Source organism: Leptosomus discolor, chromosome 2 (genome assembly GCF_034619465.1).
Source record: "Leptosomus discolor isolate bLepDis1 chromosome 2, bLepDis1.hap2, whole genome shotgun sequence".
In the NCBI taxonomy this organism is placed as follows: Eukaryota; Metazoa; Chordata; class Aves; order Leptosomiformes; family Leptosomidae; genus Leptosomus; species Leptosomus discolor.
This window is the reverse complement of record NC_141392.1, coordinates 17,894,962-17,908,759: the sequence shown is the minus strand read 5'-3', so window position 1 is coordinate 17,908,759 and position 13,798 is coordinate 17,894,962. Positions and strand designations below refer to the sequence as shown.

The following is a 13,798-nucleotide window of genomic DNA, read 5'->3' as shown; positions in this document are numbered from 1 at the left end:
CCACAACCCCTTCGTGCCTCTCACCCCTTCTCTGCCTCTTCTACCTTAGCACTATAAACACATATGCATGTGCCCCATCCCTGCCACCCATCTCGTGCTCCTACATGGACCTTCGAGTGCCTCCATCCCCTCCAGAAATCTTTGCTGACAAGAAACATCACCATACTGGTATCCCTAACAACTTGGGTACAGAGCTGCACTGCCTCTGCGCACACCAGAAGAGCAGAAGTGGCAGAGGTTGGCTACAGACCCATGATGGAAATTTGCTGGGAAGAGCTGGAACCCATGTGCAGAACAACTGCAGCCCAGTGAATAAAGGTCAGCGGACAGACAGACGTGAGAAATGAGACACAACTAGGCACAAGATAAAAGCACCAATTGCTTGGGGTGGGTTGCAGGGAAAAACTGACCGTGTGTGTAGCATATTATGCAAATACATGTATTTTATGTAAATGCATGCAGACCAGATGCCAGCAGGCTCAGACTATCACAGGAAAGGAGATGTAAGACAGCTGAGAAGCACTGATTTAGAGTTGCCAAGGGGCTGCTCTAAGTTAGGCCGGAAACAAGCTCCCCCCTGGTGCCCCAAGAATGAAAGGAGTTTAAACCCAGCCCTCCTCCTTCTCCAAGGAGCACAGCATTGGGTATGCTGCGAGAGGGAAACTGCATTTCTACAAACCTTTCTCCTTTCAGGAAGGCAAGTGTTTTGCCTATTTAGCCAAATATTGGGCATCTACTTCCTCCACCCTTCAAAAAGCCTATTCTACTGTACACCAGGGCAGCTCGAGTCCTTGCACCTGCTCCTTTTCCCCGTTGCAGCCACTCTGCCAGTCCCCAGGCTTACCTAGCCTGGCCTCCCATGTGCTGGAGTTACTCCAAAGCTCACAGTAATCACTGCAACCCCTTGCCCTGGCTTCAGCGACTCCCCAGGGAGGCGTCGATGCTGAGAAGTGGGTCTCATGTGAAATCTGTCCCTAATGCTCTCTGAGGCAGTGCCTATTTATAACATCCAAGAGCAAAGCATAGATCCTCTTTTTTTGAATCCTCTCTGGCTTTGTTTTCACGTTTCCTAGTAAATGGCTACCTTTTGCAGCTCCTTGAAATGTAAGTGCCACGGACCGCTCAGCCTAGGTGTATTTTATCATCCTTTTCATGCCTGAGACAATCTTTTTGAGCACTTGCTCTCAGCACCTAGATCTTCCACTTGTCTGTCTCACCAGGCAAGGTCTTTAGCTGCTGTGGTTAACTGGGAGCCCCTAGGGCTACAGCTACCAGCTCCTGCTGGAGCTCAGACCTATTGATTTCACTTGAGTCATGCTATTAACCAGAAGAGAATGGCAGGAGGACATGGGCTGTCTGTGGTGTACAGTGCTATTATGGTGCATCTCAGAAATGGGCAACCCATGCAGGAAATCCTCTTTACATGGGTGAAAAAGGTGGTGAAAAAGAATAAATCAAGAGCTGCTGGCCACATACATAAACGTATGCAGAACACATCCACATATCAGGAGGGCCAGACTATCATTATCCTGTGCCATTCCAGTGGCATCACCCCAGAATTGCAGCTAAAAGCCACATTAAACACACCACAGCTGCGGCAGGATACAACCAGGGAAGAACTGGATTCATGTCTACTGGGCATAAAAATTATTTGTCATGCACTCTTCTTGTATTATTTTCATAAGAAGAGGGTTCATCATTTGGAATTTGAATTCTCCACGTGGCGATGCAAACATGGCACAGCGCAGTTTGCTCTCCACACCTACAGAGCTTTAAATTTCTTTCCACTTTGACAAACTTTTCCCCCCTCTCTGCGTAAATCACAGTCTCTCACAGTCTCTTTCAGTTTGGCCCCTCGCTTTTAACATAGAAAGGGTCACTTACGATCATCACTGAAGTCATCCACTAGTATGATTTCATGGACGAGGTGCACTGGGGTGCGGTTCAGCACGCTAAAGGATGAAGAGAGAAAATCCATGACAGTGCTTTACCAACTCAACAACCCAGCAAACTGGGCAAGAAAGCTTAGGAACCAATCCCTCTCAAAGCACAGAAGACGAGGCTTGGATTTCCAAAAAGGGCACACTTGATAAGACCCAGAAACCACCTCCCACCAACCCCCAGTAACCTACAGTGCCAGGCTATCAGCTCCCTGTAGCCTGAGCTAAGAGCCAAGCCCCTGGTATTCCTGGGAAATAGCTGAGATTCACCCTTACCACCTCTGTGAACAAAAGCAGAGCACCACGTAAAGCCAGGAGAAACAGTCTTTTCAGCAACCCACACATCACACCAAGTTTCCTAACAAGGCTTAGGGCAAAGCTGCCGTCACCCCACCACCTCTCCCGGGGCTGATGATACCATGTCCACCAACAGCAGGGCCAACACAGAGAAAACTACCCAGCTCAAACTCATCTTTATAGAGCTCACAGCCGTGGCAGGACAATTCCTGTTTTTATCCATGAGTTGATTGCATTTCAGAGACTGCCGAGAGAATAAGAGCGGTGTTGGAGCCTGCTTATTTAATGAAAGAGAGAGGCTTGAGAATGTCGTTCACAGCTCCCTCCAGGTGGACAGACACTGTGAAACATGGCTGAAAGCTACAATCTTCCCCTAATTATGCCACCAAGGTTTTTGTAATTATTATTATAAAGTCTAGACCTGTTCTTCACCTTTCTTGCATGGCACAGAGGTTAGCAGAATTACACATGCTTAAAATCCTGCCCCAGCAAAGGGACAAGGCTGACTTCTTGAAGTACAAACCCCAGGGCATTCCAAAAATCTCCTAAGTGCTTGACTTGGGTTTTGGTAATGCCAGTTAGGTTGTACAGGTTTTTCCAGCATTTACACTTCTTTGCCTTCACCCTGAACATGGTTCCTTTTTCACACAGGATTTAAAATCCCTCCAAATTTCACACCTGAGTCTGCCTTCTGGCCTGGGTTAGAAAAAACCTTCAAACCTCCCACTGGCGTAAGAGGGTAGACACCCTGCAGTCTAACAACCTTGAAGCCTCTGCTATCTCCAGATCCTTACTGACAGGTTTCCCTGGTCTCCCAGGCTCCCAAAGCTCCAGCAAAAAGCCTGGAAGTCTGGAAAACCACATCCCTGGCCCAGACCCCAGTCAAGACATCTCCAAAAGGCAGGATCCCTGGGGAATCTGGGTGCTCGGGAGCCACCGGCCCAGCTGGCAGGAACCCAGAGGGGTCTCACAGCACCACCCCCAGATATCTGAGGACATTCAGCCAAAGGGCTGCATTTCTCTGATGAAACTTTCTTGATGAGAAACCACAAGCCCTTCCCACCCAGGAGGGCTTGGAGTATCTATGCCTATTGCCAAGTGCCTGCTGCCTGCACTGGTGTACCCCAAATCCACCAAGTGCTGGAATTACAATGCTCCAGGGAGAAAGAGTTGAGCGGGATTATTTTGGAAGGAGAACAGGACACCTCAAGGCAGATGCTTGAAATGGATTCCCCCTCTATGGGGTTTGTCTTTTTTTTTTGCCAGCAGAAATCCTGAAAAAAATGGGGGTTTATCTCAGACCAGAGTGGGTAAGGCTGGCACTCCCCTTCTGGAGCTCCTGCTCAAATCCAAGAGTTACTTTCCCTGGAAACACAATCCCTGCCACCTCCAGTTTCAGGATTTTGGCAAAAGCCATGATTTCCCCCCACTTCAGATCCTTGCATGTTAAGGTTGGGGTGGAGAGGAAGAGAAAACCTCTGTCCCCTAACCCACAATCACGGTGGGAGCCCTAACAGCCAGAGGCCACTGTGGCCACCTCAGCATCACTAAGCCAGGTTAGATAACACCGCCTCACCAACACCTGCAGGCAGCCTGCACAAGGTATTAGAAAAAGTGGCTGAACACCCCTCCTCCTGCTGGGGCACACAGAGCAATTTAGATGTGCTGTTCCCACCTGTCAAGTGTTTTTTAATTATTATTATTAATAGGTTTGTTATTTTTAAAAAATCCCCATATGCGAGAGCTGAGTTCAGCAAATTACCGCAGCTGAGCGTCAGTATAGAGACAGGAGAGCAATATCATGCTCAGTGGAATATTTAACAAGCGCTGATTGCCTGGAAACCTAACTTGGTGAAACCTGCAGGAAAGAAGCAGACTTGTAAAAAAGCCAGCAAAATAAATAAATAACCCACTGAGAGTGGGAGGGGGGAGGCAGTGGGCAACTTGAATATTCAAAGCCTGCCTCCGCCCAGTCTCCCCTATAGATTCAGCTGCCAGAAGTGCAACGCAGGGCTTAACTCTACAGGAACGCAGTTGCAGAGGGGCTCATTCTGCTTTTGCTGCTACCAGAAAGAACAAAACCATTACACTGGGGTGTGGACTCAGACCTGTGCTCATAGTGGTACTCAGTGCCTCGGGCGAATTCCTCTCAGTGCACCTCTTACGGAAGAAAATCTAGCACGGATTGTTTTCAAGGCAGTGGACTGGGGAGAAGCCCAGTCTCTGCTCAGCTGCAGGTTCCTGCTGTTCCCAGGTCAAGCAGTTTGCTGCCAACCCTGTGCCTCGGCTTGCCACCCCGTAAATCAGGGATGATATCCCCTGACTGCCAAAGGTGGCCATCTGTGGGATGCAGAGGATTGACCAGAGCAAGGGGGAAAAAGTCAGCATGCTGTCTCCAAGGATGTCTCCAAGGACTAGTCTGGCTCCATGAACCATCATCCTTCCATGGACTTGATGACAGACACCACCATGGGTGACACAGCATCCCCTGGCACTGCAAGCTGCCTCACCCCATGCCATTGCAGCCCTCTCCCATCACTTCCCTTGTGGGATTCACCTACCGTGTTACACTTTCCCAAATTCCAAGTGAACAAAGCCCTGGTGTGGGTGGTCCAAAGGCTGGGTCTACCACGGCTGTAAGGGACCTGGTGTCCACTGATTTCAGTGGGCTTTGAGCTCATTATTGCCCTTGCAAATCTGTGCTCAGATACTTGCAAGCCCCAAAATTGCTGCTAAGCTAAGCGTCACTCGATGCAGGCACAAAGAGATCCACAGCAAAGGCTGCAACAGTGCAGCCCACGTCCCAGTGCAGCCAAGGGCAAGCACGCCGGCTTTTCAGCAAGGCCAAATTCATGTCTCCAATGCGTTTTCTACCTGTGCTCTATTAATCGCACAGTAACGTACCTATGCCACTGGAAACACATATTATAAACACTCCTCCTGTGGTCCTCCTTGGGGAGGACGGGAAACAGAGGCACCAAATCCTGGACGTTTTCAAAATTATAGGTTGAGGGTTTTTTTCAGATAGACTACAAAAGCACTTTTAAAAAATCAAAGACAGCTTTTCTATTATTTCTGCCTTTTCTCAGCTTTGATTTTTTTTTTTATACTTTCTTTTCTTTCTTTATGTGTGTGCATGGCATTTTTTCCTTTTATACGGGTAAAATCAGAAGACAATTAATATTATAGTGCTTTGAAGTCCCTCTGTTATTTATAGATTTTTTTTCCCTGAAATCAAACATAGGTAGATACACTGCAGTGATGGGCGTACTTTAACAAATCAAAATAGCTTTTAAGTTCTGTTGAGCCAAAGACCACAACATTTTCTCCCCTAAATCACCAATAAATCTGTTACTGTTGAAATGAAAACTCACACCTCTAGTCCAGAAAGTACTTAGGTTTACTCAACCCATTAAGACCAGATTTGCTGCTGAATTATCTTGAAAAGTTAATGCTGAAATTTTCTTTGTTTCAATGGATTTAGCAGAATTTATGCAGCTGTAGCCATGGAGAATTTCACCTTAAATTTTCATCATAAGGTCCTTCTCCTGTCCTCCTCAACAATTTGTTGGGATCCTTTTCCACCTACCCAAAGGTAAGCACTGGATGCAATAGTTTCATCTCCAAATAAATACCAGTGTAAAAGTCACCCTGACATGTAAGATATGGAAAATATTTGCAGGGAGGAGTTTAGACCTTCTGACCAAAGGTCAGTATGGTTTTGGTCATCACCCAGAATACCTGTTGCTTTAGAGAGGGAACTGTTGTGTTATCAATTGACAAGGGAAGAGCAACTGATGTCACCTATCTGGACTTGTGCAAAGCCTACAACACTGTCCCACACAACATCCTGGTCTCCAAATTGGAAAGACATGGATTTGATAGACTGACCACTCCGTGGATAAGAAATTGGCTGGAAGGTCACACTCAAAAAGAGTTGCGATCAATGGCTCGATGCCCGAGTGGAGACCAGTGACAAGTGGGGCTCCGCAGGGACTGGTGCTGGGACCGGAGATATTTAACATCTTTGTCAGTGACATGGACAGAGGCATCGAGTGCACGCTCAGCAAGTTTGCCAATGACACCAAGTTGTGTGGTAAGGTGGACACACTGGAGGGAAGGGAGGCCATCCAGAGGGACCTTGACAGGCTGGAGAAGTGCGCCTGTGCAAACCTCATGGAGTTCAACAAGGCCAAGGGCAAGGTCCTGCACCTGGGTCGAGACAATCCCAAGCACAGATACAGGATGGGCGATGAGTGGATTGAGAGCAGCCCTGGGGAGGAGGACTTGGACATGCTGGTGGATAATAGGATGAACATGAGCCAGCAATATGCGCTCGCAGCCAAAAAAGCCAACCGTATCCTGGGCTGCATCAAAAGCAGCGTGGCCAGCAGGTCGAGGGAGGTGTTTCTGCCCCTCTACTCTGCCCTCGTGAGACCCCACCTGGAATACTGCATCCAGCTCTGAAACCCTCAACACAAGAAAGACATGGAGCTGTTGGAGCAAGTCCAGAGGAGGGCTACCAAGCTGGTCAGAGGGTTGGAACACCTTTCCTATGAGGCCAGGCTGAGAGAGTTGGGCTTGTTCAGCCTGGAAAAGCAAAGGCTCTGGGGAGACCTTATAGCGGCCTTCCAGTACCTGAAGGGAGCCTAAAAGAAGGCAGGAGAGGGACTTTTTACAAGGGCCTGTAGTGATAGGATGAGGGGGAATGGTTGGAAGCTGGGAGAGGGCAGGTATAGACTAGATGTAAGGAAGAAGTTCTTTCCCCTGAGGGTGGTGAGACACTGGAACAGGTTGCCTGAGGAAGTTGTTGATGCTCCATCCTTGGAAGCGTTCAAGACCAGGTTGGATGGGGCCTTGAGCAACCTGGTCTAGTGGGAGGGGTCCCTGGCATGGCAGGGGGGTTGGAACAACCCAAACTATTCTATGATTATTCTATGATGACTGTGGACATTAATCCTCAGGAACTCATGAACCCATTAATTCTCTCCATGGCAACACTTTAGGACTTGTTAGGGGAAAAAAAAACCACCTTTGGGAGTATAAGAAAGTATCAAAAGGGCTAAGGGTCACAATTATCGAAATCAGACCAAGAGTGCAGTGAGAAAATGCCCGCCAAAATTAACTACTTCAACAACCCAAAATGGCTAATTATATAGGAAGAGAGACATCACACCAAGAATAACCATAATGAGCTTTGATTACACTGCAGCTTTCGCATTTTATTCTTTCAAATACCCACCAAGCTCTTTGAAATTCAAGAGTTCTCTTATGTTAACATCAAAAGGTAAAAGCGCATGGAGGGCTGTGTACTTAGTCACCGCGAGAGATGATTAGCAAATTAGGAAAAAAAAAAGTCCAAGGTTTAAGCAAAAAGCAAGAAAAAAAAATAGTCAGCACAAAGTGCTAATTATACAGTTTCTTCGCAACACCTGGCTTGTTTTTGCTTCTTTAATCAGGCTCATTCGAGTTATGGCACAGACTCTATATGGTGCTGCTGCTGCCTAAGGAAGGAGGCGCACGGGCTTTGTATTTCCCTGTCTCAGATGTGCCTAGATGCAGACGAAGTAGCAGCATGAGGTGAAGGTGTGAGGTGCTGGCTGTCCAGGACATCACTTCCCTTTCTTACGAGCACTGGAAAATTAAAGGCATGCTATTCTCCCTGCTAATTAATGATCTAAATATTTGATGTGATATTCATAGCACTTGCATCAGGACTTTTGCCAAAGGATGTGTTCTCGTTTGTCAGCAAGAGGTAAATAATTAAGTCTCTTTATTCCTGTTCTGAGCTCCCCAGCTGCAAGTTTGAAGAATAAATAAATGAAGACCACTCAGCAGAGTAAATGAGACTGTCTCAGGTTGCCAGCACAACAGCCTTCTACGCTCCTCTCCTGCCCAGTGTGTGCCAGCGCTGACCAGCCATCAAGCTCCCAAAATTGCCTTGCTGGAGAAAGTCACGCATGGTGGTCTGATGGTATGGGTGCAGAGCATCACCCCAGGGTGCCTGCAGTTCTGTCTCCGCCAGCTCTGCCACCAGGGTACGCAGTGTTTCTCTCCCCACTGCTCCCAGGGATGCTTCCAGAGATGGGGCATGCACCAAGCCTTGCTCCCTGCAGAACTCAACATGGGATGCCACACCACACTGAGCCCTGAAAGCACAACTGGTCCCCCAGCAGTGGCCACATCTCAGCATGTGAGCATGTTGATGCCTGCAGAGGAGGGACAGTAATGGAAAGGGGATGATATTCTCATAAGCAAGCCATGGAGTAGTTCCCCCTAACCACACGGGGTTACATGATGGAAAGGCACTATTGCCCATCTCTGTGGAGAGCCCCAGCACCCAGTCCAGCCCCAGGTGACAAGGAGCACCTTTCCCAGCCACACTGCTACTTCCCCTACAGTGACTGCTGTGGCCTTGGGGACATCCTTAAGCTCTCCCTCTGGATGAGCTGGGCAGCTAGAGCTGGGCAATGAGCGGCATTCTCTTCCTAAATACAGGCTAGCGCAGGATGGAAAAAGAGGAAAGAAGGAATTGTGGTTTTCTTTTTTAAAAAATGCCTCTGTATTGCTCATTCTCTCCCTTCCTCCTGTCTTCCCTCCTTGGGTTTACTCACACAGTCCCATCCCATACTGTTGGAGACTCTCACCATCTTTAATGCAGTGAGCCTTGCAGCTTGAAATACATGAAACTGAACTGAGACGGGATAAGAAACTTGCTCAAGGTCATTCGAAAAGTGAGTGGCTGAAACAACAACCCAATGGCAGTTTCTCTACTGTCTGCATGGTAAAAAAAAAAAAAAAAAAAAATCTCAAGAGCTACTTTGCTATTCACCATCTCCTCCTATTTGGTCTCTTCTCCCTTTTTCTATTTCTCTTTCTCATGACACCCATCCCCTACTACCTGGGCATTTGTACATATTCACAAGCATAGTTACATACACATTTATAAACACTGACTACATCATTTGCAGAGATTTGGGCATTCAATTAATTTAGCTTTTCTGGGTTTTTTCCCCTTCTTTTCTTCCAGCTGGCAAACAGTCAGAGAAAAGAAACTTTTAAATTAATTCACTATTCAACACAGTCCACTAGCTTTTCTCAATAGATCTGACGACACAAATTGTTCATAAACGAACCATCCAAAATGCTCGCAACGTGACTTGCCTAAGGTGTGCTGTGGAAGCCATGTGTTGGTGCCTCTGCTTCACGGGTCAAAGCACTCGCATCCTCACCAAGAGCCACATGCAACACACTGAGCCTGAAATACAGCTCAGCCTCAGCTCTTGGTAAGCACTAAAGCTCTCAATCACCTAGGAAAAGCACAGGAACAGCAAAATCACTCCTGTTTGTCATGTACGTGGTCCCTTCTGCAGGAGTTGATTTCTTCCTCTGCTAGATGATGACTTCACTAACATTTCCCTTTGCCACTCCTCTGTGTTTGCATGTGGTCCTGTAAGAAGTGCTCCCTTTGTGGAGACGGTGCACTGTCACCCATGGCTTTGGACAAGCCAAGCAATGTCCCTTTCCTTGTTTCTTGCTCCTGCCACAGCAGTTAACTGAGAACATTCATGTTGCAATAAGCTGGAAAAAACAACTTGCTGGAACTCAGGAAACCAAGTCTGTAACCCAAAATCTTCCACCTGCCACACACCTCTCTGTTCCTCAGCCTGTCCATCTGTCACCTGGAGTGTACTGTGGAGATGTACTGGGGAGATCACGGTAGAAGAGGTGCCTATTTTACTCACCACTGTGCTCAAAGTGCTTGGAGACACTTGGCCACAGATTGCTCCAAAAGGCAGAAATCAGTGTCAGGAGGACAGTTTGTTTTGAATGGCCATGGAAAATGATCCATGTTGTTACAGCCACCATGGGATGGAGTTATCTGGAAGATCTAATTAAACTAAGCATTTGCTGAGCAAGGGGGGGGGGGGGGGGGGGGAACAGAGCAGTCAGAAGGCACAGCAAATTAACCTACAGAGGCTGAAGAAGCAGATGAGCTGGGTACAAAACCAGGCAAGGAGGTGTCAATACATGCACAATCATGGCCAGAGAGGAGCAGAGCAAGAGTCATGTCACCAGTATGACTTGCCACCAAGGGCTGATACCTCTGCCACTAGTTGGATCAAAGGAAGCCTCTAAGTACTGCATCCAGGAGGAAAATGGTGAACTATGATGCCAGGAGGCCACCTCCAAACCATGGGGAGCAGAAAAAAGTCAGCTCAAGAGAGCTCAGGATCTCAGCCCAGGGAGAGGCAGGGGAGATGGGGACTCAAGGCTGTGAGTCATCTCAGTTCCCCACTGCCCAGGCTTGCCTCTGTGGTGCAGCTCAGTGGGATACTTCATGGGGCTCTGGCACCACTTGGAGAGCAGCCTACAGGAAAGAGGGCTCAGAGGGTGCCCAAGAGCTGGGGAAAATCTCCCCACAGACAAAACATGAGCACTGGAATCAATGGGGCACGTGAGTGGGGAGGAGCAGTGCACGGGGGCAAAGCTGTGGTAGAAATCACATGCAACCGGGTAAGGCAGTAAAGCCAACTAATCAAGTCAAGCAAAGGAAAGAATAGGAACAAGGAAGAAATTCTTTTTATAGCTGGAAATCAGAAACTTCAGAGGACGATATCCTAGAGGAAGAATGAAAATTCAAACTACCTGTACTTCTAACCTTGCCAACATTGCAATGAACAGTTGTCTAATGAAGCCAGATATGAGGGATCCAGGCATAAGAGCCGTATCACGGGTCTAACATCTTTCACGTGACAACATCACTCATGGTCATACCTGCCAGGACAGTCAAGTGCTGAGTTATGGAGAGAAATGAGATTAAAGTTCATCCCTGCACTTTACATGTTATAAGCATCCTGCATTTCAGGGGCTAGAGGACTGTACTTGGCTTTGCTTTGCCATCTCTGTTTCAATGTGTTCTGGAGAATGGCAAACCTATGCAAAGCACTGTAAAGATAAAGAGAAGGTCCAGGATCAAGGAGGTAGTACACAGTACCAAGTGTCAGTGCTATGCACATCTGAAATCCACACACCCTAGAGAGAGAAAGCGGTGATAGATTATTAAGAGTGAAGTGAAGGAGATGGGATTGGGCATGAAACCATAAAGCAAAGCAGGAATTCAATTTCAGGACTGTCAAACTCACTTGTGGCACTGGGTGCGTTCACCTGAGGAAGGATGCTGTTTTCAGAGAAAAGCCCAGGGAGGACGTGACAGTGAATAGGGCATAGCTGAAGCCTCCCACCAGCCAGCAACCCCAGTCTGACCAGTACCGACAATGGCAAGAGGTCCCTGGGGATGCCACGGTTTAACTGACAAGGCTTGCAGCAGGGCAAAAACCTTCACTATATGGACATGGAATACATCTGCAAAACACTTATTACTGGCACAGAGCAGAGCATACCTAAGCTTGCTACAGAGGAACCCCCCAGCCGAGACCTGGGGATAGACCCCTTGAAGGTGTATAGTGGACACACCTCACTAAATCTTCCCACAAGAGAACTTGCAGATTCAAGGCACACCTTGGGATTAAATGCTGATTTCAAAAACCTGTGATGAAAATTAAGCCTTTAATCTATCCACCACAGCAAAACACTGCCAAGAACAAGCCAACAAATGAAGGAATGGCCATCTGCCCAGAGCACTCCACCCTGTATCCAGAGGAGTACAGAAACCATCCTTGAAAGTCTAGTCTGCATGTGCTCCATTAGGGCTTCTCAATTAGCAAGTCTTTCTGGCACTCAATGTGTCACTGGAGAAGCTCGAGCAGCAGTACTGGAGCAGACATCTGCAGAATAGCTGTCCCCAAAGGACTGGGACAAAATACAGCTGAGCACTGATACTCAGCTGGATATAAAACTTCTTACCCCAGACTCTGCCTAATCTGCCATTCCAAGAGCACACTGTGCTAGACCCTGTAAAGTGAGCACAGCTACTTACTTTCCCGAGCATCCCACTGTAAAACCTACTTCTCAGAGACCAGCTTTCACACTAATTTCTCCCAGCAATCATTTGAGACCGCAGCTGGTAATCCCAGTCCCATTGCTGTGGTGAGTGCAAACAGATTCTGCCTTTATCCATGAAAACCACTAGCCCACTCACCATTTTTTAAAGTGTTTATAAATTAGAGCATTTGCAGCAAATCAGGAGCTCTTACCTCCGAATTGTCCTTAGCAGGGTCGACCTGGCCTCGTTGTGGAAGGTGATGATGACACTGGTTGGTGGGAGGTCCTGGCGATAGTGCAAAGTCGTACATCTGCGGAGGGAGAAAGAGGAAAAGGCTGTTCAGGCACTGGAATTCAAAGTGGGAGCTCACTTCATTAACGCAGGCAGTGGAGTCCATCAGTAGACGATCCTCCAGCTGCTATTAAAAAAAAAAAAAAAAAAAAAGAGCTTTTCTGCATGAATCCTTTCTGAAAGAGTCCAGAAACTGCCAAGTCACTCACTGACAATTAAAGCAGCAAAAAGAACTTAACTGTCATTAATAGCAAGGGGTGAGAAAGGAGGCACCCAGCTTGCAGCCCTTTTCTCTAACCATTGCTTCCCAGTTAGCACACCATCCTGGTTCTACCAGCCTCCCTCACCAACAGGTAGCAGGAAAATAAAGTTAGGGCAAGGCCACCTTCAGCAGAGATGCTCCTTGCTGACATTAGCATGATGGGATTAGAAATGAGCCCTTCACGCCAAAGGTAAGGCACAGGTGAGGTCCTCGCAGAAGACCAGCTGCAAGTCTTATGCTGCCTTGCTGGCTTTGTGAGCTTCATGGAGCTTTCAGTATCATCCCAGAAGTACTGGGTTATGATGATGAGGTTTTTTTCTTTCTTAAACTGAGGCAGGGATATAGTACTCTCGCACCCACTTGGCTGGTGACACCAGCAGAGGCAAAAGTATCATCACAGCTCCAGCTCTGAGCCACCTCACTCCCACCTTCTGAGGCCGGAATTTCCACCATCCGGCTACAAGGTAAGCCAAGTCCTGTTTCTAAATTGATTCCTTATTCACTCTGCCTTAATGGCATAACCTGACCACAGGGAAGATCGGGATTTAACACTTTCCAAGCCAGCCTGCAGAAAGTGAAAACCCACAACTGCAACCACAGCCCCTGCTGCCTCCTTCCCAGGAGGAAACATCGTAGACTCTGTAATTACTTTGACCTTTAGCTGATGAAATTTGTGGCTTTTATAAACTGCCATCAACATATTCCTAGCTTAGGAAATCCATATACACCTCTTACATCCATGCTGCACTTTCCAGGTCCCTGTCAGTCCCTGTGATGGCCTTAAGTGACACACCTGTGGCAGGAGGGCACCCTGTGCCCAGCCTGAGGAGCTTCCCATCACAGCTATCGTGTCCCTTTCCATCCATGTGCCACTTCCCTGCTCTTGGGTCACTGCCCAGGTGCTACCACTACCATCCTCAAATGAAGCAGGAAAGAGGACTGAGCAATCACTCTTTCAACAAACCATCAGTTTGCTCCCCCAAAGCTCTGGACCACAGTATCTGCAAGGCAAAGCAAAACAGATGGAAAAATTAAGTTGGGGATAGAGAGGAGAAAGCAAGT

General features: G+C 47.6%; 1 protein-coding gene across 2 annotated transcripts in view; it reads right to left on the bottom strand.

Annotated features, from left to right (window-relative positions):
• LOC104349772 (polypeptide N-acetylgalactosaminyltransferase 14) overlaps nucleotides 1–13,798 on the bottom strand; it is a 137,048-nt gene that overhangs the window by 28,049 nt on the left and 95,201 nt on the right. For both annotated transcript variants that reach the window (XM_086460667.1, XM_086460668.1), the window contains 2 exons: nucleotides 12,395–12,493; nucleotides 1,885–1,952 (listed from right to left, as the gene is read on the bottom strand). In XM_086460667.1, the coding sequence (XP_086316793.1) occupies nucleotides 1,885–1,952; nucleotides 12,395–12,493 (167 nt within the window). The remainder of the gene's footprint in view (nucleotides 1–1,884; nucleotides 1,953–12,394; nucleotides 12,494–13,798) is intronic.